This window comes from Staurois parvus, unplaced genomic scaffold, assembly GCF_062004578.1.
Source record: "Staurois parvus isolate SC_StPar_1 unplaced genomic scaffold, SC_StPar_1.0 ptg000117l, whole genome shotgun sequence".
Classification (NCBI taxonomy): Eukaryota; Metazoa; Chordata; class Amphibia; order Anura; family Ranidae; genus Staurois; species Staurois parvus.
In genome coordinates, this window is record NW_028317913.1 from 470,774 (window position 1) to 496,547 (window position 25,774).

Below are 25,774 nucleotides of genomic sequence, written 5' to 3' on the forward strand. Positions count from 1 at the left end.
GTAAATAAAGGGGTACATACAGGCTCAGTACTGAAATGGTTAAACAAATGGATAAACATTTCCTAAATCATTTTTGCATTTCCAGGGCTATTTTGTTATTTAATTGTAATGTACAGCGCTGAGCGAACTATTGTCGGTTTATAAATACTGTATTATAATAATAATAATCTTAAGTTTTTAAAGTGGCTCTAAAGCTTTTTTTATTATTTAAAAAAGAGATTATACTTACTTGCTCTGTACAGCGATCTTGCATCAAGCCAGTGCCTTACCACTTCTTTGGCATTCCCCCACTAGCACTCTCCCCTTCTCCTAAGTGCTCCCGTAGCAAGTCATGTGCTATAGGGGAATCTGTGCAGGCACACTCCCAAGCTGGGCTGTGTGCGTCCATAGACCCACAACCCACACCACACAATTCAGCTTGGCCATGCCCCCCCCCCCGGTTCCCTCCTCACAGGGTTTGATTGGCAGCAGCAGGAGTCAATGGCTCAGTGTAGCCTGTGAGAACAGGAAGAGGGGAGAGAAGAGCTGTAGTCAGGCACAGCGCTGGACCGTGGGTGTTTTTTTACCTTAATGCAGGAAATGCAGTAAAGGCTAAGCTCACCTTTAGTAACATGTTACTATCCACAAGTCCTGCAAATCCCAATTTCTGAATGAATGAACTATATGTCCTGTCTTCCACAGTGACAGACGGTTGCAGATCTTATTGAACTACAAGCTCTCTAGTGATTACTTTTGTAGTTCATTAAGACTTCCTACAACTCTCAAACAGAATGCCTGTACAGAGGTATAGGCAGAAAGCTGTAGGCAGGAGATTCCCCAAGAATAGTCTGCAGCGCAGCACTATTCTTGGGGAATTTTATTGATGTGGGAACACATTTAGGTGCTTGCAGCAGCTTATCATTTATTTTCGCAGCGAAGCTTATTAGTGTCTACAGGAGCCTGACAGTTAACCCACAATCTGCTGATTACAAGTGCAATGCTCTGCAGGCTTCTGAGAAAAAAACATTAAATGCATGTTTTTTTACATGCAAAAACTGACACTTATTTATTTAATTGTTTTTAGAAGGTGAACTTGTCCTTTTTAAGGTAAAAAAAAACATCTAGACTTTAGAACCACTTTTATCTTCGTGAACCTAACGTGATTTATGCGTTTCACTGCTGACATATAACAGGTGCCTCCAGTAGTATGCATGTCAGCTTGCCTTAGTATTTAAAGTGTATCTGGCCCAAAACACAAAAATGTAACGTTGTGAATGTAATATTATTACCTTATATATTGATTTTTCTTATTTGTACATTTTTCGATGTAAGATACGTAGTCAGGTGCATTGTGACAGATTGCTGCCTTTAGGAGATTGGACACATTGGCAAGGCAAAACTGTTAGGACAACCTAGTGTAACCCCTCCCATTCCCAGCATGCCTCAGTTTTTTTGCTAGTGTCCGAGGAATACAGACATCTTCTCTGAGAAAAGAAAAACCTTTTAAAGATTTATTTCTCATGTAGCAAGTTTCTTCATTTGCTGCAGAGCCAAAATTGATTTTTTTTGCAGCATTTCAGATTGGCTGATCCTTGGCATTGCAGTGGAAGTCATAACCAGACCCCGCTGAGAAGAAGCAGGGGCAGCCTCTAATGTGTCTTTGGCACTGGACAAAACTGTGGTGAGTTGATCTTTATGCTGGTGTTTTACAGGGAGCCCATGTTGGTGAATACAGTCTGGATCCTCCTTACAGGCTTAATTCAGTGGGCTTCCCTGGCAACACAATTGATCACACAATTGGTGGCAAGGGAGCTGCACCAGTTTTTAATTTTGGCATTCAAGCAGCCCACCAATGTGCGCAGGCCTTGTTACTATGCTGCCATCTCCTTCACACCTGCATAAGTTCTGTGATCATCTGGATGGTATATGGACTTCCTGTTGCAGTACAAGTGACTTAGATGGCATTAACCCTTACTGTTCCAGCATTGAAATTTGAGTATCGATGTGGGCTGTCTTTCGTGTTGTACTAGTATTGCAGACCATGAGTGCAAAGGCAGTGATCCAGGGACCTGGCTAGCTTGCAATCCATTAACAGTGCCAGGGGTCTTGCAGTTTCCCCTCTTTAGGACTTGACACCTACAGCCCAGATCCTTGTCCACTGGCTGAATCACAGCACTCCTCTGAGTCTTCCTTAACCCCTGCAGGTATAACCCTTCCTTAACATTGTCTAGGGAAGAATTCTCAGCTATGTGTAAGTTTATGAACAATAATGCAGCCATGATAGCTGACTTAGAATTCAGGGGCCACAAGCATGCTTTCATGCCCTCTCTTTCAGAGGCTGCAATTGCTTCTATCAGGCCCGGACTGGGACAAAAAATAGGCTCGAGCATTTTAGACTGAGCAGCCAATTTCCGGGGGGAGGGGTGCGAGGGCATTCACAGGGGCAGTTGGTAACGGAATATTTACAGAGTTGGTCCTCCGCACTGTAATATAAAGGGGCACTGTGATATAAAGGGGAGTGCTCTGTAAAGGGGAACTGTATTGATTACAGTGTCCCTTTACAGCGCAGTCCTCTTTATATCACAATGCCCCTTTACATTACAGTGCCCCTAGAGATCTAATCACAGTGCCCCCAATATATTCAAAGAGATGGCCCAATCCAGCAAAGAGACATCCCCATATAGCAAAGACGGGATGTCTCTCCTGGACAGGGATGTCCCTTCTTGGACTTGGCTGTCTCTTTGCTGGATTGGGATGTCTCTTTGCTGGACAGGGATTTCTCGTTGCTGGATGGGGATGTCCCTTCTTGGACTAGGCTGTCTCTTTGCTGGATTGGGATGTCTCTTTGCTGTACCCAGCTGGGCAAAGAGACAGCCCAGTCCAGCAAAGAGACAGCCCAGTCCAGCAAAGAGACAGCCCCTCCAGCCGAGAGACAGCACCATCCACCACCACTACAGACCTGTCCCAGTGTGCCGGCGGTGTATAAGAGAGGCAACAGTTCTCCCTTCAGTGCAGCGGCTGGCCGTGGAGGTGTCCGTGTGTCAGCGGCGCTTCCTGCTTGTCTTCAGGAGCCGTCACTGTCGCGGTTTGCCACCCAGCTTCTCGATTGCTGGCTATAATGGCCTGGCCATTGACTCCCAGGTCCTGAGTGACAGGGGCCTGTCAGATTAGGTCATCCTTACACTCTATTTAAAGATAGTAAATAGACTTCTTGCAAAGTTTTGGTTAAAGAAAAGGAAATGCCATGCAATGAAGTTCTATTAGAGACAATCTTGTCTTTTCTCCAGTCTGGTCTGAATCAGCATGTGGCCTTGAGTACCAGCAAGAGTTGAACCTCAGCTGTAGCTATTCTTTTTCAGAGACCAATTGCCTCTCACTCATTAGTGAAGGCATTTGTACAGGGTATTGCCCACATAGATTCTCTTGCTACTCAAGACAGTGGTTGTTTTGAAGCTTAGGGGCTCCTGTTTTACCAATGTTGTTTCTTCCTTTTACCTTAACTAGAATATTGTTCTTCCATCTCTCCATTGTGCTCTTAAGCATCCTAAAGAGAATTTATTTTTCAAACCCTGTTCCCTTTGCACACTATGACTCTATCGTTCCTGAAGTTCCCTGCAGAGGACAGTCTACTTCTCGTTATGCTATTACTGGGTGGATTCTACTGCTGATCATTCAAACTTTTAACCTCCAGGGCAAGGTTCCCCCTCTCCCTGTCAAGGTGCATTCCACCAGATCAGTTAGTGCTCCTTGGGTTTTTCTGCATATGATATTTGTTTCTCAAATTTGCAAGCCTACTACCTGGTCTTCTGTTCATAAATTAATTCTACTAGGTGGACAGTCACGTCTCAGCTGAGGATTGAACCAGTCATAAGGTTCTTCAGGCAGCTCCATTGGCTCTGATAAGCCATCTCTTTTAATCTGATGATTTTGTAGACCTGTTAGCATTTTTTGGGGTTATCCTAGGCTGACTTTAAGCTTTGTTTTGCCAGTGTCCAGTCTCCTTAAAACAATTTAACAGTAGAACTGAAGGCAAAACTTTTATTTTCATTTTGGAAAGAATAGGAAAGGGTTATAACCCCTGTCAGATTTTTTTGAATGCCATTTGTATCCCAGTGGGAAGATTCCAATACACCTCCTATTGTCAAAACAAGTGAAAGAAAATCACCAGGGTCACCAGAATTAGAAGATTTTCCCCCTATTCCTGTTCTGGTGACAATCCAAAATTTGGGATTTTCTTTCACTTTCATTCTAGGTAATAATGTTGAACAGGATACATTGATTTTTGCTCTTTTGCTGTATGTGGTACTTTTCTACAATCCTATTTTAAAATAGTCTGATCTTCCACAGACATTAAAGTAAATAAAGTTAATTAAAAGGCATGTAAACCCTAACCTTGACCTTCTCTTGTTTGGTCCCTTTTGGTCTAATAAACATATAATTTAAAGTATTCTGTAATATCTGATATGTGCAAAAAATACTTGTTAATTTTGCAAGAAGTCATGTGTTCTGATAACATTCTGGAAGGTTTCTGTAGTCCTGTCCTAGGGTGACAATGCCGCTCTCCGTGAATATAGTATGGTGTTGCCACTCTAAGACAGGAAGTGTGCTATTGGCGGAATCGGCAGGTAGAAAAAGAGTGGGGAAAAAAAAGAAAACCTATGCAGCTATGTCATCTGAGGACTGATGAGCTGAAAAAATAATACATTTCTGTTCTTGAGTTTAGACACACTTTTAAACTTGGCATGTCTTTATTGACCAGAAAAATGGGAGCATTGGGAAATGTATCCTCCTAATCTATACATACACTTGGTTTTATTTCTGGGATATAGTTAATTGCACAGATAATGCATATGGATCCATACACTTGATATAAATCAAAAAGGAAGGTTTTATAAGTTTTATTCATAATGTATCCTGAAACAAATAATATCCGCTTTAATTCTTTGTCTTCGGGGGAAAAATGAACGTATGTGAAAACAAATAATGCAAAAATAAGAGAGCTCGCAGGGGCCCGTGTGAAACTGTGTCTGTGTTAGTATAGAGGTAAATGGAGGCAATCTGATAGGGAACCCTAGTCCTGTCAATCAGGCTCAAGATATTGTGTTGTGCCCATACACTTTGTTTACTGTAGGGTTTTATGAGTTGTAACCTTCCCATGCTGGCTGTTAATGAGGCTAAATCTTGCTGCTTGAGGATTGAATTACTGCACACCTCTGGGCTAATGCTTATAAACAGAAAGTCCCATTAGGGTTGCATTTTGATTCATTCATTTGCATTTTTTCCTATTGTAGTGAGAACAATGGCCGGTAAATAGCTACAAACAAACAATTTGCATGGAAATGTCAGAAATGTTCCTAATTAGTATCTTCTGCTTGTTTATTAATGGTTTTTAGCTTAAATGGCAGGCACTGCAGCAGGAGAGGAATGCTTTTCGCTTTCTCTGCCTTGAAATTGCTGGGGGAAGATGGCAGCTTTAGATAGATATCTATTCTGTGGCTGGAGGAGCGGCTGAGCACATTAAAGAAGAACTCGTGTTGAATATCTTAATTGTTTTGTATGTTTACTTATTTGTACACTGATTTTTCTTGCTTTAGGAATGATGGTAATATGAAAAATTAGTTGTCTGACTGATGATTTTAGTGATTTTCAGCCCTGTCCATGTGAGGATGACTGATAGTAGCTCACTGAAATGCAAACTCAAGGACCAGCCACTGGTTTTAGAGTTTTAATATAATTAGCATCCATGTTACACATGGCACAGCTATTAATAACTGATAGATTGTAAGCTTTCAGAGTTTTACAGTGAACCTTTGGCCAGGCTATGAACTTTAAAGTATATATATATTCTTTAAAAGCAGTAATCAAGCTCTAACAAGCCCTCATTGACCTCTGTAGCTGAAGCCACCATGGAGCAATTCATTTCCAGTTTTAGAACAGAAGCATTGAAGTCTTTCAAGTCATTCTGGTCATAGATCTGCAGGATTGCCATTTAGATGCTCATAGTTCCAGAAAGATGTAGTTTATACACAGACATTTCAGGTTTGGAGCATCAAATTGTCTTTGTGCGGTCTACCTATTTTTGTAATCATTCTCTCTGTAAGTTAGCTCACTCTGCTCCACCTTCCAGCAATCACCCAACAGCTATTCAGCCTTCTAATGTACAGTAAACACAGAGCAAATGGTCTCAGAGGAGCGATCGGGGTGAGCTGAACTCCTGAGGCTTGCTCCTTGCTGTCTGTAACTAGAGGTTAGTGAGGTCTTTTTTTTATAGGTTATTATTGTTTGTTTAGAATACGCTAATATCTGAATGTCCAAAGCCACATGTTCATGTCACTGAAAACAGTACATTTGGGCTGTCTAAAGTGGCACCAGGATGCTACTACAGGTACTCAGATCTCCTGGAACCTTAAAACCCAGGATTCTCTAATACACAAATGCTGACTTTTGCACTAAAGCTGACACTTTGCCTTCTTGTACTTTATAATTATTCATTTTAAAGAGAAGTATTTTTTTTTTTAATCATACTTGCCTAAGTGGATGCAGCATTGTTCCAATGCTGCATCTGTCTCCTAATGACTCTAAGGGTGAGAACTGAGCGATTAGACACTGCTGATTGCTCAGTTGTCGCTACTGCTCTGAGCTCTGTCTGCTCTCTGTCTCTGCTGTCTTGTACAGCGGTGTAAATCTCACAACTGGCTGTACAGAAACACAAGTATATGTAGACAATGGTTGTGCAACATATATTGGGTATAGCTGCATAAGCCAGAGTGAGGGAAATTATATTATGCCCCTTGTTTACAGGTAAAGACACACAATGAGGTTTTTTTTTTTTCATTCAACTCAGCAAGCTTGCTGAGATTGCTGTACTAACTAAGCAATGTTAGTATAGTTATCTTTCCCGCTGTGCCTTTGTGTTCTGACAGGGGGACTGCCCCTACAACAGAAAACAATAATCAGCACTCGCCCATTGACTATGACTGCTGATCGGATGCTGGTTTCCCAGCATGTCCCTTCGACAAAAGCCAGTCCTTAGACCGTCTTCTGTCGGAAGGGCAGCTGTACTGTCCTGCTGAACCAACCAATATTCAGACCATGTTGTATCCAGCTTTACTCTTAACTGGGAAGCTGCAAAGTCATTTGAAATGTCGCCTATGGATAATTTTAGGTACCATAATTTTTCACCGTATTGCAGGCGCACAATGTTTAAAGGGTTGACATGTTTGGTATCTATTTCCTCAACATAACCACGTGTTTTATTTTGTACAGAAAAAAATTGTGTATTAAAATTTTATTATAGTGTATTTTTCACTGAAAATATAGATTTGAATGTTTTGCAATTAAAAATTGCAACTACCATTTTTTTTTTATTCGACAAGTCTTCTGCTTTCATAAAATATATCATGTATTTTGGGAGTTTAAGTATTTTCTAGCCAAAAATGTTTTAATGTGTGAAAAATGGAAAAAAATACACTGGTGGTGAAAAGGTTAAAAGCAGTGACCGCTTCCATATATCTTTTCTCACAAATTCACTTTAAGTGTTTAAAGAAATATGGGTACTTTTCCCCCATGAGTGGTAGAAAAACCCATAAAACGACTGCAGTACTTGTCCTGTAATATGTGCATTGTTTTGCTGCATTTTCTGTAGCAGTCCATTAGAACCTCTTGCTTCGGTTTTTATAACCGATCAGAAAATGTAAACAAAGCTTGTTGACATGGGCAGCCCTAGGTAAACAGGTAAAACTCTCTGTAGGGGCATGTTGGGGGAGATTTAATGATTTTCACATGTCTGTTGCATTTTGCGCAGCATGAGCTTCTCGCGGCAGAGCAGACTGAAACAGTACTCTCCCATGACACTTTGCTGCATATAGTGCACACACTGCGTACTACAGTACCAAACACTCGCTATCACACACATCAGATTGGGAATGAAAATTGCATTTCTGTCAATTACTAAGCTGCCAAAACTGTTCAATATTTCCCAGCAGCAAGATGAAGAGCGGCGCCGGCAGCTAAGAGAGCGAGCACGTCAACTCATAGCAGAAGCTCGATCTGGAGTGAAGATGTCAGAACTTCCCAGCTACAACGAGGTGTCTGCAGAAAAGTTGAAAGAAAGGGCAAAGACGTCTGGAGGTGAGTTAAAGGACTGGCATGCTTTTTAGGCACAGCCTCATCTGCCTATGTAATCTTGAGTATAAATAAAACAATGAGCCATTGTATACCCCAGGTATATTTTTGTTACCATGTGCACTTTTATGTTGATCACCATTTACTTTTATAACATATGTTCTATCTAGTATTCTCTTTTATTTCAACTCTCACCTACTTTCTCTGTAATTTTGTTTTCTTTGTCCTTACCCTTTGGCCTCTTCCTCTCAACTCAATTTTTGGATCAAACTTCATCAAAATTGGCATGGCCAGCTACAGTCAAAGTGAGTTGCTGAGTAGGATGTGCGGTGCAAGTCCAGCCAAAACCTGTGTTGGATTAAGTAGGGAGGATTAGAACCACCGTCATATTTTAACTGCTATCCTGGTCTCGGTACCCACTCTCCCTGTGACATTTGTTTCTCCAGACAGGAACTGAAAAGCTCAAATACCAACACAGACCGAAGTAAATTTTGTTTTTTCATTTCAGTAAGGAAGGTAGAAATCACACATTGTTTTATTGTTATCTGTTGTAGATTTTTCTTCACTTCCTGTCTGGTGAAATCTTTGGCACCCTGACTGTACAGTAAAGCAAGCCACATATTCTACAACTTTTTTCTTTTCACTACAGATGGAAGGAAAGAAAATCACTTGCTTCCCCCATCAACACAGTCAGTGTTGATGGGGAAAGCCTTCCCGCAGTGCTGTTGTGTTCTGCCCGCAGTGAAGCTTCCCTGACAGCAAAGCGTAATGGTTACTGCTGATAGCTATAGCTGGCAGCAGTAATCGCATCCAAAAAATCTAACAGGCTGGTTGTACAATCAATGCATTAACTTCAATACAACCAGCCTGCCCATAGATGGATAGAAACTCAGCTCTTCTGAACTGGCTGAGTTTCCATCCATGTATGGCCAGCTTTAGTGAGGAAAATGTCTCTTATGCCTTGGACACACAATGAGAATATCGGCCGTTTTTTTTTCGCCTGCTAGTCTCACATTGAAAGTGGAAAGGTTACTAAAGATACGAAAATTCTTCTGTGAGAGAAAAGAATTTCGAAAGTGAGGTCAAGTATTGTGTTGTATTTGTATTGTATTTTCAGACAACTACTGTACTGATTAAACGAAAATCGTACGATCTGGTATTGTACAATAAAAATTTTTGCGCTTGTCCCTTCGGATATTGTTGTACGATTTGTCATGAATCGGCTCTCGAAAGCTGTGTACTAACAATCCGATTATTGGACGATCGGTCCTTGTACGAAAGTTTTCGTACGATTTTCTTATAGTGTGTACTGGGCATAATGGTGAACTAGATAACAGTGGAAATCCAACAGTTGTTCTAAGACTGTCCCACAATTCAAAACTAAAAAAAAGGTTTTAGCTGTGACATACCTTTTCAGTGTTTACTGTTACACCCATGAGGATCATGCATCTTTTCTGCATGAGCTAAACTCTTCCTCAGTGCGCTGCAGTCTAAAGTATCAGCAAAGGAAAGTTGAGGAACTTGCAGGTCTGAAAGCAAGAGAATGTGTTCAAAATAACTATTTATTGTGTTCATACAATACATAGTTAATTTGAACACATTCTCCTGCTTCAATACCTTTGAATGTCTCAACTTTTACTTGTTGATTTATACATAGTGTATACAGTTTGGTGTGATTGCAAACAAGATTTGTTAATTTGCACATACAAAAAAGTATTTTTCTTAACAAATTCATTCAAGACCATGTTGCAAAAATGAATACACCCCAATGAAAGTCTTAGGAGCACTACATATCACTGTATATAAATTAATTTATGAACGACTGACAATCCCAAAAAAATTCAAGTGTATTGAGCAATGTTGGATTGTGTGATGGAGCATGTCATGATGTCCTGTTTGTTTCACTGGGTTGCTTCACTTGGGTGAATCAGCTATAAGGCTAGAGGTTGATGTAAATGTATTTGTGCACATCGATTGGACCTTGTGATTGGTTGAAATAAATGATATTAAAGGAATGTTGCAAGGGCAGGCTGCCATCTCTAATAGGTTCACCTTCAAGCGGAATGCGGCATCATGCCAAGAATGAGTCCATCAAGGTGATGTCAGAGGAGATGACTGTGTTAAACTAAAGTCTTAATAATTTTGTTAATTTGGTTAAAGGGAACTTAATTTACATTTAAAGTGGATCTATTTGTTCATTTACAGTATTTATATACCAGTGATAAATTACAAGACACTTTCCATAGCATGTATAACCATTCCTATTATTTCCTTTTACCTCAAGGGACTCACAATCTAAAAATTCCCACTTCACAGCTGAGAAACATGTGTAGAATTAAAATTAGAAGCATAAATAACTAATTATTTTGATTTATCTCTTTTGGTAACTTAAAGCCTTTTTTGCTTAGGGAACTATTTGAAGCAGTTTTACTTTTCCCGAGTTTCATCGGTAGTGGGCATTCTATGCTTCCCTCTGACACCCACTGCATTCTCACTTACAATGCAGGACTGCTAGTCCTCCATTGTATGTGATGATATCGACTGATGTATGTGAATGCCTGCGACTGATGGAGCGCCAAAGCGAATCAGCTTGGGGGGACCAGTCACATGGAGAGGAGGAAACCTGTATGCATGTGGCATAAGGTAAGTAAAACTGCTGTTTAATGGTACCCTAGGCAAGCATTTTACCCTGGCAGTGCTGAGGGAGCCCAGCTGCAAGAGTAGTTTTGAATTTTCCCCAAAGTTCCGCTTTAATTAAAAATATTGTCCCAGTAAATGTCTTCTCGGTGTGCCTATTATGGATAGATGAACGTTGAAGGAAACAGAATTTTAAAGTGTATTATTCAGAACTTTCTAACCCATCCAGCCATTACATTCTTTAAATCAATTGTGCCATCTTAAAAGAGATTAGAATATTAAAACAATTAATTTGTTGAATAATCTGATAGGTGTGTGACCAGTATAATGACTTATTATGATAATGCCATATTATCATGCCCAAAAGGAGTGATAAAGAAACTGATATGTTTCCTGAGTGGCATGTTACTGGATACTGTGAACACATTTAAAGCTGTACAATGACCCATAGCAACCAATCATAATTCACATATTTCTGCTTTCAACACTTCAACTTCAGGGACAGCATGTTTACGTGCTGCCTAATATATCCCAGCAACTTTCAGATGCCATTGTATCAGATCTGTATAGGATGGCTTCTGACTTGCTACTGAACTCTGAAATTCATATTTCGCTGTAGAACAAAATGATAGTGACCAGGATGTCTGCCAATGTGCAATACGTCTGAATATACAGGTCTCCATATCTAATATTGGCGATATGGTGCAAGTATAGATTTTTTTGCTTAGTTACAATTTGATCAAATTGTTGCAATCGGTCAGAAAATTACCATTCAGTGCTGTATTGATCTGATTGCTGTTAAAGACAAAAGTAGGTTGGAAGCTGTCGATTTGTTGATTTCTTTGTTTGCTATGTGTTTGAATCAGTTGCAGTACTGCAGAAGTAAAAATAACCACACTAATTTACATATGTATGGACTCCAGTTACCCTTTAACCTGAGATTCTATGGAGATATGGGGGGGGGGATTTTGTAGCATTTATTTAGCAGTGTGGCCAGTATATCTTGTTTATGATTCATGATCTGATGGCAGTTGCCTGCCTGGAGAAAATTATTCTGGTAACATGCACCATGCCACTAAAGTTCAATCACAGCAGTACATGGCCAATAAACAGTTTGTTATGCCAAAATAAATGGTTAATATACATTTGTTTAAAAACAGGTTTTGGTGTCAATACAGGTATAACAAAGTACAATTTCATGGTCAACAGATAGGCAGTGTTAAGCCTTGTACACACAGGCTAAATATCAGCCAAAATTAACCATTACAGTAGACATCGGCTAACTTTTGGCCCATGTGTACAGCTGCTTGTATTTGAAAACCTGCAGCCGACCGGCATTCAATCAGCTCTTGCAGCCAGGTCCCCCTTTGTTAGTACAGTGATCTATCAGGTTTTTTTTTTGCTTTTTTTGTTCAGCCCACTGGGTTGAACAAAAGAAAAACATCCCATGTGTACCAGGCTTAGAAGAATAGAAGAGCAAGAATTGGCCAGTTATGACAGCATGTCAACATTAAAGTAGGGAGAAATCATTTCAGTTTCACCCCAGTCAGCCCTCCTGCACTCCTACAGACGTTGTGGCTGCAGGCAATCGGCCTCTTCTCCCTCTGGCCATACATACATACATGTCTGCTTCATGGCCATGGGGAAGGTGGTGCTGGAGGAGAGAGCATAGCCTGCACCTCCTGCTGTCTCAGTCCTCCCACATTGAAGTCACTACTCCAGTTAGCCACTGATGTCACTAACCTGTCAGCCATTAGATAGACTAAATTTAACACTTACACTAACACCATGGTCATAATGGTGCTGGTAATGAAAGTCTGAAGGTTGATGCTGGAGAGTTCCCAAGCCTGTTTTTTTACATATATATCCCTGCAGAGGAAATGATATTGTTGAAAAGTCACATTGTGTTATTTACCTTCACAGGGTGGCACAAGATCTGCATTTTTATGTGACACAGGTTTACTAATGCCACAAACACCTACACTCTGTATAAATGCAATTTATTTACCATTACACATTTGTATTATTTTTACCAATCTCACTGTGGATCCCAACAAAATAAGACTACAGACTTAAAATAGCAGAATGTAACTGTTCTAAATGTGTTCTTGCTTGATTTGTTCTTTCTTGAGTAATGTTCCAGTTTTAACTCTGTCTGTTTCTGCAGATGGAAATGATTCTAACACAGCACTTACTAACGAGGACAGTCCAGAATGCACCTTTGTATGTGGTGGAGGTAGTGAATCTACTAACGTAGACACTGATTTTTCTGGTAATTCACATTGATACTTTGCATGTACTAACAGACTTGAGGCTTTGCATGCTCTTCAGATCTTCTTAAAGTGTCATTAACCCCATTAAAGTGGTTCTAAAGGCAGGATGATTTTGCCTTAATGCATTCCCCGGCATTACACCCCGATCACATTGGATGCGACTTGGCATGCGATTTGCATGCCATGCGACTTGCAAATCGTATACCGGGTCGCACCCTATTGTCCACTATTAGAGCGGTCATATCAGTGCGGTTTCGTCTTGGTCAGAGCCACACCCATTTCTAAAGTAGTGCATGCACTACATTTGGTGCGATTTGCATAGACATCTGTATCAGATGTATTTCAAATCGCACCTCAAATCTGCAAGTCATCCGACTTTGAAATCATGCGCCTTCACTGTAAGTAGCAAGATTTCAAAATCGGCTTTGATGTGACCGGATGTTAGGGTAAAAAATGGCCCAGTGGTTGTATCACCCCCACACTGCCTCTTATACTTACCTGAGCCCTATTTTGGTTCAGTGCTGTGCTTGAGTGCAGCAATGCTGCTCTCTCAATCTCCTCACAGGACTCAGAACTCATTGGCTTCTGCTGCTGTCAATCAAATCCTGTGAGGAGGGAGCTGGTGGCTGGGCTGAGCCGCACTGTGTGTGTCTATGAACGCACACTGCCTGGCTCGGGTGCAAGCCAGAACGTGCACCACCATAGGAAGCTGCTTTCTATGCTGACACACAGAGAAGAGGAGGAAGATCCGAGAGCCCCAGCAGGGGAACCCCATAGAGGAGGTTGCTTAGTGCAATACAATTGCTCAGAGCAGGTAAGTATATAATGTTTGTTGTTTTCCAAAAACATTTTTTTTTCTTTAAACCTTTGTAACCACTTTCAGAGTACTTTATGTGGATCACCAGCAAATCGAATAAAAACAATACATAAAGCACAGTTCAATATCATGCTTCCAAATACCTTTTTTTGACCCATGCACCACAGTAATGTGACATTAGGAGTTCGCTCCTGATTGCACTGACAGATAGGGCGAGGAGCAAGCAGAAGAGCCTTTACAAAGCTGCAGATGAAACTGCCTATGTCACCCTAGAAAGCTTTCCCTTTCCTCTAGGGTTGTTTTCCCTTGACTGTACCAAGCCCAGTGATGATGTTGTATTCACATAACAAAAAAAAGGGTGTTTTCATCACTCGGTAGTTAGAAATTACATGGTTGATCCTGCTGCTTACACGGGCTCCCCTCTAGTCTGTGGCAATGATATCACAACACATCTTTAAGCTTCTGTTTTGCCACTATGACTGTGCATGTTCTCCCAGCACCCTGAGAGGAAACCATTCACTTCCTCCTTTTCACTCCGAAAGTCACCTCACATAACTATTTTCATCATCTTGAGGCTATGGAGCGACAGCTCCTTCCTCTCCCCCTGCTGAAGTTTGACAGGGCTGTCCATCTACATCTAAAGTCCGCCTCCAAAATATTATTCCCTCAATATTATCACAATTATTATTTATGGTGTTACAAAATGTTTTTCCTATTGTTTATGTACAGGTTTTTTTGGCAATTTTTTTTTAGATAAAAAAAACATTTGGGGGTTTAATGACACTTTAATGATCTCTCTGTGGTGTGGGGAAAATTGCTCTTGTTTTTAACTATGGATGCAGTCTAAGATATTCACTATTCTGATTCACAAGCATTAACAGATCAGTCCACCCAAATCTCATATTTCAGTGTTTTGTACACGCAATGGGTTAAACTGCCAAACGTTTTCCTATATCTCTCATAACCTCTAATAGTTAGATTTCAGCACCCTGGTCTGGGTACCTTCTGCAGCCATTCCAATGGTCTCTTTGTACTGGAATTTTTCACTCCTTGTTTCATTATAGGGAAAATGAGCAGTGGGGACACCCAAAACTCTGAGGTGGTTGGTAAATAGCTTAGCACTATAGCAAGGGAGTTCACTGCTGGATAGCCAAACAGATGCATGATGCTTAGGGATCACTCAACCTACCAGAATCTACCTGAAATTGAAAATATCATTTTATGGCAGGATTAATCTTTAAAGTAAAACCTGGGTAATAAAAACTAAGCACATGGTAAATAAAACAAAAGAAATTGAAAACTACATGTCAGAATGAGAAGTAAATTCAAACATTAGACATACAAATCTCTAAAATTCTTGTTCAAATCAAACTTGGCCCTGCCACATCTAAGCCTCCCTTATTGGTTCTTTTAATGTGATGGATAGACTTACTAACTTACAAGGACTTTGGATAGGTGAAGGGCAAACAACGTTTTCTTAGGCCTTGGTCTTGATAAAATAGGCATGGTTTTATCCAGATATGTATAGATTATTGGCAGTATTTGGAAGAATTAGCAGTGTGTTGAACTGCCCTAATGATATTGTGACTGTATTTAATTAATCTTTTCAGTCTTGGGAAAGCTTGCTTTTTCATCAAATCTGTAATGGCCACATGGGCTGCCACAAATGTTATGTACGTTTCTGTTTAGAGAAAGTCCATACAACCAATGCATTACATTTATTATTATACAGGATTTATATAGCGCCAACAGTTTGCGCAGCGCTTTACAAAATTAAGGTAGACATTACAGTTACAATACAATTTGGTACAAGAGGAAAAAGTGGGCCCTGCTCATTAGAGCTTACAATCTAGGATATATAATTGCATTGCAATCTTTCTGTCCTGTTAAAATATTTTTCCAGGTTTCTTTTCCATCTGATGGCACAAAATGGTGAAATTCACTTCTCGTTGTAGATCAGCATTTTCTGGTGTAATTTAAAACAGGACTTTTATTTTCCACAAAATTCAGGGTTTCCTATTTTTCTGGAACAGAATGGCTGGATCATGATACTATTAACTGCAAGATAAAAACGATCATATACAAATAACATGGAAGTAACTATGACAAAGCTGTTGGATGTTAAATGACCAGTGGGATTAGAATATTTTTAATGGTAAAATCACTTTAAATTGTGAGTTAGTGTTGGCGTGCCCTGGTTTGTTACAGCTGCATGATTGCTGTTTGTCTGTTGTTTTGTTGAGGTTTCTTATCACAGGTCTTCAGAAGTGGAGACTTTCTGCCTCTGGAGCGTATCCTCAGCGAATGGCGCAGTGTTGGCAGTCCTTTGCTTATAAACACTCTAACTTTGCTTCTCCTGCTGTAAACACAGAAGTTGCCTTTAATGGAATAGATTGTGTTTTTTTTTTCAATGCTTATGCATTATCATGATCAGGTTTTTTTAAATTTCTTTTCTGCCATGGTTTATGCCTTTTAACTATAGATTGGTATTTAAGTACACACATTATATATTATGTTTTTCTAGAAAATTTCTTCATACTGAAACACCACATCTTGGGGGCTTGTTGGATGTTGTCTCAGCATAGTTTAGTAATATCTTTAATATAAAAGATTGATCCAGCTATACTGGATATTTCTATATTACCCCTCTCTACAGTTTATCTTTCTGTTATACTCAACCCCCAAGTTCTGTTCAGATGTTTTTCACTGTATCCTGCAAAAGAGCCAAATGGCATTTGAACACAGTGTGTAGTCAGCTTTTGTTCACAGGAAGGGCTTGGGCATTCCTCAGAAGTCTTCGCACTCGTAGCATTTTAATTTTGTCATTCGAAGGAATGTGGGTCCAAAACAATCAGAGCTGTCAAATTGGTGCCAAGTGAGTCATGTAACATGTTGAAAAGATGTTTGTGAAGTTTTTGTTTTTTTAAATTATTTATAGTTTTTGTTTTTTATTTCCCAAACAGACCGGAACATAGGAAGGATATTACAGTAGCGTAAATGGCAGATACACCCAACAGAATACAAATATCTCAGATAATGTAGGATAACAATATAATAGACAATAGAGCAATATTGGACCTCGCCTGGTATATGTAGGAGATATCCCCTTGAACCCATAATATTATAAAAAAAAAAAAATACAAGACCAAAAAAACTGTGTGTTCCTCAGATTCTGGGGTTTTTGAAGTTTTAATGTATCATAAGTCATTGGGTGTATGCACTTGGTTTCCAAAGAAGTAACAACAATTAAAGGGTAAGCCTATCTGTATAGCAACATACATGGCTGAAATGTTGTATCCAGTTAGGCTCTTGCACTATGTAGTTATTTGTAGATCTAATAAAGATTATACAATTAGACTGCTGTGTGTGTGTGTGATCAACTTGCGGCTATCAAATTTCCACTGCCTTCCACAGGGCACTCATTATAGAAGTCAGATAATCACACTAGCTGTTTTGATACATCATTAGGTTACATGACTGCAGACATGTAAAAAAGTGATGGTCTTAAATTGTGCCTGTATTGAGAAAAATACAGCGGCTATTTATAAGCCCCACCTCACCAACAACCTTCTCGATCCTCTACAGTCTGGCTTCCGCCCCTACACTCCACTGAAACTGCCCTACTCAAACTCACCAACGACCTACTAACTGCCAAAACCAATGGCCACTATACAGTACTCCTACTCCTTGACCTCTCGGCAGCTTTTGACACGGTTGACCACCCCCTCCTCCTCAAAAAACTACACTCTCTTGGCCTCAGAGACTCCGCTCTCTCCTGGCTCTCCTCCTATCTATCACAGCACTCCTTCAGTGTTACTTATAACGCTGCCACCTCCTCTTCACTCCCTCTCTCTTTTGGGGTCCCTCAAGGTTCTGTCCTCGGACCCCTTCTCTTCTCCATCTACCCCTCCTCCCTTGGCCAATTGATAAATTCCCACGGCTACAATTAGCATCTCTATGCTGACGACACACAAATCTATCTCTCTACCCCTCACCTCACCCCTTCAGTCTCCACTCGTATCACAAGCCTACTAAGTGACATATCGAATTGGATGTCACTCCACTTCCTCAAACTCAATCTTTCCAAAAATGAGCTCCTAGTATCCCCCCCAGCCCCCCCCCCGACTTCTCCATCAAAATCAACAACACTATCATCAGTACCACCACTCAAGCCAGGTTACTAGGTGTCATCCTAGACTCCAATCTGTCCTTTCAGCCCCCGGTCCACTCGCTGACAAACTCATGTAGACTTCACCTCCGCAACATCTCCAAGATACGACCGTTCCTAACCATGGAAACCACTAAGCAACTCATTCACTCCCTTATTATGTCACGCCTCGACTACTGTAACTCCCTCCTTATTGGCCTACCTCATCGGAGGCTATCCCCACTTCAGTCTATCATGAATGCTGCTGCCAGACTCATCCACCTTACTAACCATTCTGTATCTGCCACACCTCTCTGCCAATCCCTCCACTGGCTTCCAATTGCCCAACGGATAAAATTCAAAACACTAACACTGACGTTTAAAGCCGTTCATAACATTGCTCCAAATTACATCACCGATCTTGTCTACAAATATCACCCAAACCGTACTCTCCGCTCCTCGCAAGACCTCCTAGTCTCTAGCTCCCTTGTCTCCTCCTCCCATTCCTGTCTTCAGGACTTCTCCAGGGCTTCCCCCATCCTCTGGAACTTCCTACCCCAATCTATCAGACTATCGCCTACTCTGCTCACTTTCAGGCGCACTCTGAAAACCTATCTCTTCAGGGAAGCCTACCCCGCCCTCAGCTAGTACTGGAATCCTCTACTCTTCCAACCATTCCATCCCCCACAGTTATTACCTTCTGTAACACTATCCCCTCCCTTCTAGATTGTAAGCTCCAAGGAGCAGGGCCCTCGCATCCCTTTTGTATTGAATTGTATTGTGACTGTACTGTCTCCCACCATAATGTGAAGCGCTGAGCAAACTGTCGGCGCTATATAAATCCTGTATAATAATATTAATAATCTCCTTCTGGCTGTTAGGATGCCCACCTAGCTTTAGTACTTTGTAATTTTACTACTTAGTAACTGACTAGGACAAGCAGGCAGGTCTTAAATGTCATGTTGTGACTTGCCTGCGATCCTAGAAATTAGATCACTGTTATATCCAGAAAATAGCACTTTAGAGGGAGGTTGGCATCAGCTGTCCTTTAAAGAGGAGAATTAGATGAAATAATGGTAAAATGATAGAACTGCTGAGGCTGCCATTTCTGACCTCTTTCTGAAAATGTTAGTTGCCTGGCTGTCTATAGCTCCAACATTTCTCAGCCACTGACCCAGAACAAGGATTCAGACCAATGCACATGCAAGTCTACATTTCTCATCCAGGCACTGTGGATTTGGAGCAAAACAATGACCTCCCTACCTGGCGGGCCTCTTGCCGCTGGATCATTTGTGGTTCTAAGGTGGTCATTTGGATTGACAGGTTTGAGCACAGGAATAATTGTAGTCATCCTTAATGACAAGAATAGAAAGCAGTTTGTTGTAGTTCTTATGAAAATTTGATCTCTGTTGATGGATGAAATACAGGAGCCTTTTGAAGTGTTTTCCAGGAAACAGAGTTAAACTTTTTCGAATGAGGTTTATCCTTGACTGGATTAGTGACCTTGTCACTTCTTGAACCCTCTACCTCTTCAGCAGGCCTAGAGTTGTATAGTTGCAGCTGCCATGGAGAACTTTATTAAAATCTAATAAGGATACTTATTGACTTTAATTCTTTACTGATACCAGGGAAACTCCATGTTCACCTTGTTTTGGGAAGGTTGAAATGTGAATGCTTAGAGAAGCTCTCCACTTCAATACCATAGAAATTTTATTTTTAGAAACACTCCAATCCTTTTTATGAAAAAAATGTATGGTATTTATAAGCATCTGTGAGGAACTATATAGACATTTGAATGTTTTTCTTTGTCTAGTCACTCCTCAGCATGTTATAGCTGAGCTCTAACCATGGATAGATACCTTTCCAATGATACAATGCAAGTATTAATCCTCCCACTGAAAGCATAGTATAGAAGCAAAGGCACGGATAATTTCCAATGTTGTTGGGTATGTGAAGTTGGTTACTTGTTTATTGGTAATTTTTAAAGTTTATTAATCCATTTTTATTATTTTTAATTTAAAAAATATGTCCTTTTTTTATTAGATCAGACAGTGTCATCAAAGTGTTTCTATAATAACTTCTTGCTGGATGACCACTTACAAAATGTCAAATCGTTGCAGGTTTCCCTTTAACTTTCAAACTACAGATGCAATTTGTGTTCATCTAACTATAACACCTACACTATATGGCCGGAAGTTTATGGACACCCCTCCACACTTTTGGGTTTAGGTGTTTCCATTCAAGGGTACGGTTATTGCTAGTGCATACAAAGACATTTTAGAAAAATATTTTGTTCCAACCCTTGTGTCAGCAGTTTTGGGAAGGCACTTTTCTGTTCTAGCAAAAAATAGCAGTATGACAGATGCAATACTGCTTGAACAAAAGTGGTTACTTCAAAATCCAAGCGGAGTAGTATTGTTATACAAAAAGCTTTATTCGATCACATGGATCATATAGAGGTTAGACATGGATATGGTAAACAAGTAATAATAAAATCACTTAAAAACATTCGGCGTCTCCAAATAAAGTAGTTGTTCGGCAGTTTGAGGATCCACATAAGGCAATGGAGTTCCTAACCACTAGATCAAAGAATTTTCCATATTTTCCATAGAAAATCAGCATAGGGAGATCATTCTTCAGAAACCATTATGGTAATAATCACAATAAGTAGAATGACTTCCTAAAATGGAAAAACCAAAAAGAAAGATCATAGTAGGTGGAACTACAGTAGGGTAAATATACTGGGCGAATAAATCAGCCCAGCAAACACAGAACTAGTGTATATTTTTTATCATTACCTTCTCAAAAGCTTGACCATCATTGAAGGATGGATATATGGCCTTCCTGGGTAACCATCCCAGATGAAAGTGTATCCACATTAATAGATGACTCTAAAGAGGTGTATAAATGTGAAACATCAATGAAAAAAAGCATATACCTGAATAAAAATAAATAAAGGTAAAAAAACTAAATATTACCATATAGAAGATCAAGAGGACTTAATCCACTTGAAGTACGATCAGGTCTTAATGAAAAAAGTGAATGCAGGGGTGGGAAGCCAGGTGGTGAATATATACAGTCCAGACTGATATAGCTCAGTCTAAATATACTGTGAAATAAGTACCCAAAACTGGGTTTCCAAAAATTGCTCAAATGATGAGGAGGCAATGTAATCCTAATGGATATGTGAGACTATTTTCACATGCCACAGCACATATGTAGCGTATTAAATACGTATTACTCCCTTTGAAGTTCAAAAAATTCCCCCAATACTGAGGTAAAAATAAGCACAGGTTACTTAGAGGTGTAAAGGTATACCTCATATATAGGTTAGGGTTCAAGCCTCAATATACTATACGGCTAATAACTTGCCACCGGTGGAAGTATGCTGTGCCTCAAGATCACCATGTGCGGGCTGTTTTGATGGTGTATTCATCGTGATTTCAATGTCTCCTGCCTTTCAAATGTGGAGCTGAAGCAAGCCGCTTCTTCCTTCCTCGTGGGCACCGCGCCCTATGGAGACGTCGAGCGTAATGATGTCATCACGTTGACGCGTTTCGTCCGCCAATCACCGCAGACTTCGTCAGAACTATGGGTACGGTTATTGCTAGTGCATACAAAGACATTTTAGAAAAGTATACTGTTCCAACCCTTGTGTCAGCAGTTTTGGGAAGGCACTTTTCTGTTCTAGTATATCTGTGCTCCTGTGCAAAAGCCAGGTCCCTTAAGACGTAGTTTGACAAGTTTGGTGTGGAGGAACTCAAATGACCTGCATAGAGCAGGTAAAACTCATCCCAGCTCTACTGCTGTATGAAAGAATATGAGCAGAGAACCAGTGCTCGGGCTGGGGCATTCACTTCCACAGTGCAAGTCCTTAAAGATTAACGCTGGCAACTTGGATGCTTCTTCTAATAAATCCTTTATTGGTACAAAATGTCAGCTATAGAATCCACAAAATGTTAACGTGTTTCAGCTGAAGCCTACCTCATAGCATACAAAAATATAATGTATAATATAGTAGCACAGCCCATCTGATTACAGAGGTTGGTATTAACTTAATTAAAATACCATTAATTAGTTACAAATGGAGATGAAAGAGAAACCCAAAAGAATGTAATCCTTTTGCACAGAAATGCAAGAAAAACATAGAGATACAAAGCATATACATATAAAAAAAATTCAATACATAGGCGCTTGCATTAATATCATATATATTATAATAATTCCATCATAACAAAAATAATAAAAATTATATCATAGAGCCCTGACTCTAACCCTACTGGACACCTATAAAATTGGATTGCTGATTACGAGCCAGGACTTCTCACCCAATGTTCTTGACCTCACAAATGCTCTTTTGCCTAAATGAGCACACATTCTCACAGACACACTCCAATATTTTCTGCTAAGTATTGATGGTATCTAACCATCTTATATAGTTGTTTGATGGTCAGGTGTCCACAAACCTTTGGCTAAGTAGTGCAGTTCTGACATTTTCTAAAACACTTAATTGACCATTAGACTTTACCCCATATTCCAGTGACTATAACCACTCAGCTTGAGGTAATTGTAGCCATATTAGTGAACTTGTGACAGAAATGGACAGTAAGAAAGACTATATGTTCCTTCATCTAAAAATATAAGAGAAAAAACAAATAGGAGCTGGAAAAAAATAACCAGCCTATCTCATATGTAGGACTATATAAGTACAGCATAATAGATCAGACAAAATTACATAAAACATACATATTATTGTATATCCATATAAAGATACATTAAAAACTGCATTGAGCACCGCATACATAGTAGGGGCAAAAAGCCCTCCTCATAAATCTGAAAAACTCTGGAAGAGTTTCACCAATATTTGGCTTCTTCTGGACCCAGACAAGTGATCAGGGCATGAAACAGTCTGATCTATACGGTAGGGTGCCTCATCAATGGTCCCAGGGCAGGCATCTGGGCGTCAGGATCCCAACAACTCCACCAAGGAGAGAAGGAGGCAGCCAGGTCAAAAATTAGACAATATGTAAACGTGGGCCTGGTGGTTAGAGAGCAAACAAACCCAAGAAAAAGGAGGCCATAATATATCCAGTATGTGTAACATAGTGCTTGAATGGGCAAAATAAATTGTTAGTAGGAGGGTCTATTTCCTCTTAAGATATATAAAACGAAGTGGCTAAAAGACTACAGTTGCGTCCAATCCTCCAAATGAAAGAATATAGACCTCTACTATGGATGTATCAAAATTACCAGATCGCCACTCCTGTAGTGCACTCCTCTAGCTGCCACACCAAATAAAAACGCACAGTACTCAATTGTTTCTATAACCATTCAAACACTCTCTCTCACTACAGTCAAGTGTTAGGCTGGCCACACATTATACAGTTTTATTTTACCATATAATATGAGGTCAAACCTAAACACTTTCAATTTGTGTGCAATCAGGCAGGCCCTTGCACTATGTAGTTGACGGTAAATTTAAAAGAAATTGAAAAATAAAATTGTATAATGTATGGCCAGCTTTCGTAGAAGCTAATTAACTTATGTATGATGAATTTGGAAACCCACTTACTTCGACAGTTGTGAGTAATTTCCATTTCTCTATGTGGGGCTAAAATCAAAACTCCAGGTAAACCGCTAAAACCCAGTTCAATCACATGTGCAATAGAACTATTAGAGATGAGCGAATCGAACATGACGAAGTGGAATTCGTTTCGAAGATTAGGAAAAATTCGATTCGCGCCGAATCCGAAAATTAGCAAACTTCGGATGCACGAATCGAATTTTCCCAAAAATGGCGGCGACATGTGTGGCGACGGAGCGGGGATCTCTGGGAAGGCGCGCAGACAAGGCGCGCTGACCCACAATGCATTCATTCATGACATGTGATCGCATTAGCCAATCAGCAGCCAGCCAGCCAGCCAGCACTGTGTAATGGTGGAGCTATAAATCGCGGCCATCTTAGAATTCTCCATTAGCCTCCGGTCATTCAAGAGAGACAGACCTGTCTGTATTAGGGACAGAGTTAGGGCCACAGAGACTTTAGGGCCACAGAATCGTTACTCAGGGACACAGAATCGTTTCTCAGGGACACAGAATTGTTACTCAGGGACACAGAATCGTTACTCAGGGACAGCCACAGAATCGTTACTCAGGGACACAGAATTGTTACTCAGGGACACAGAATCGTTACTCAGGGACACAGAATCGTTACTCAGGGACACAGAATCGTTACTCAGGGACACAGAATCGTTACTGAGGGACACAGAATCGTTACTGAGGGACACAGAATCGTTACTCAGGGACACAGAATCGTTACTCAGGGACACAGAATTGTTACTCAGGGACACAGAATTGTTACTCAGGGACACAGAATCGTCACTCAGGGACACAGAATCGTTACTCAGGGACAGACACAGAATCGTTACTCAGGGACACAGAATTGTTACTCGGGGACACAGAATCGTTACTCGGGGACACAGAATCGTTACTCGGGGACACAGAATCGTTACTCGGGGACACAGAATCGTTACTCGGGGACACAGAATCGTTACTCAGGGACACAGAATCGTTACTCAGGGACACAGAATTGTTACTTTCTGCTTCACAACCACTATTGTACGTTCAAAGAGTTAAATCCTGTTTTATGTTTGGGGTGCTTATTGAATTAAAGAGTATGTCAGACAACACGCAGAGGAGTGGCAGAGGAGGCAATGTTTCAGGAGCGAGCAGACGTGGCAGCAGAGGAAAGGGTCGAGGCAGCACTAGTCGCAGCCAGAGGCCAGTGCTCCCGGTGTCATCCAGCGGTCGTGTCTCCACCGACAACCCTGCCGTCATCGATTGGTTGACTCGGTCGTCTTCCTCTTCCCAGGTCACCTCTGACACCTACAGCCAACGGTCGGTGGGTACGTCAGACACAACCGTTAGTTGGCATGGCCCGGGAGCAAGCCCACTGAAATCACGTGTCCTCTACCTGCCCCTGTCCTTTGGTGTTCCCTCACCAAGCGAAGTATCGCATGCTGTGGGCTCAGCCCCACTGTACAGTGAGGAAGAGCTAACAGAGGGCGGTCAGGAACGGGGGGAGACATCCGCCTCTTCAGCAGCCAGGCGAAGAAGTACTGGCGAGGAGAGTGGCTCGGTAGCCGGTCTAGAGACAGGTCTGTCTCCTGACCCACACGCAGCCGAGGGGGCTAGTAGTGATGCGGAGACCCTAATTGATGATGATGAGGCTGATCGCACTTGGCAGCCTCGTCGTCATCAGGCTATTGCTTCCGCATCATCAGGAGAAGAGGGTGCCAGCTTGCCAGCGAGCAAAACAGTCGGTGGGTTGCCCAGGAGGCAGCAGGGTCGCAGCAGTGTCAGTGGAGGCAAACGGCCACGGAGTAGAGCACCAGCTCCACTGCAGCCTACCACCACGGCCAGTAGTGGTGCCGGTGTGCACGGAGGGAGTAGCAGTCAGCCAGTGAAGAGTAGCGGGGGCAAAGTTTCCTACTCGGCGGTGTGGCAATTTTTCGTCAAGCCGCCCGAGGAAGTAAACGTAGCCGTATGTCGACTATGTGGCCAGAAAGTCAAGCGTGGCCAGGGGGCCCATGTTGGGACTACAGCGTTGCGTCAGCATATGCAGCGTCGCCATTCGGTGGCCTGGGAAAACCGTGATAAAGATACGGCGGTTCTGCCTGCCCCAGCCCCCGCTCCATCACCCGCTCCGTTACTTGCTCCGTCACCCGACGTCAATCGCCCTCTATCAGCCAGTCAAGGCTCCAACACCTCTGCTGAGGGGAGTTGTCGCTCGTTGGC

General features: G+C 41.1%; 1 protein-coding gene across 7 annotated transcripts in view; it reads left to right on the top strand.

The window, feature by feature from the left end:
* EHBP1 (EH domain binding protein 1) overlaps positions 1-25,774 on the top strand; it is a 547,128-nt gene that overhangs the window by 384,932 nt on the left and 136,422 nt on the right. For 2 of the 7 annotated variants that reach the window (XM_089671985.1, XM_089671987.1), the window contains 2 exons: positions 7,962-8,109; positions 12,908-13,012. In XM_089671985.1, the coding sequence (XP_089528111.1) occupies positions 7,962-8,109; positions 12,908-13,012 (253 nt within the window). The remainder of the gene's footprint in view (positions 1-7,961; positions 8,110-12,907; positions 13,013-25,774) is intronic. The other 5 variants (XM_089671988.1, XM_089671991.1, XM_089671990.1 and 2 more) reach the window with 3 other exon arrangements.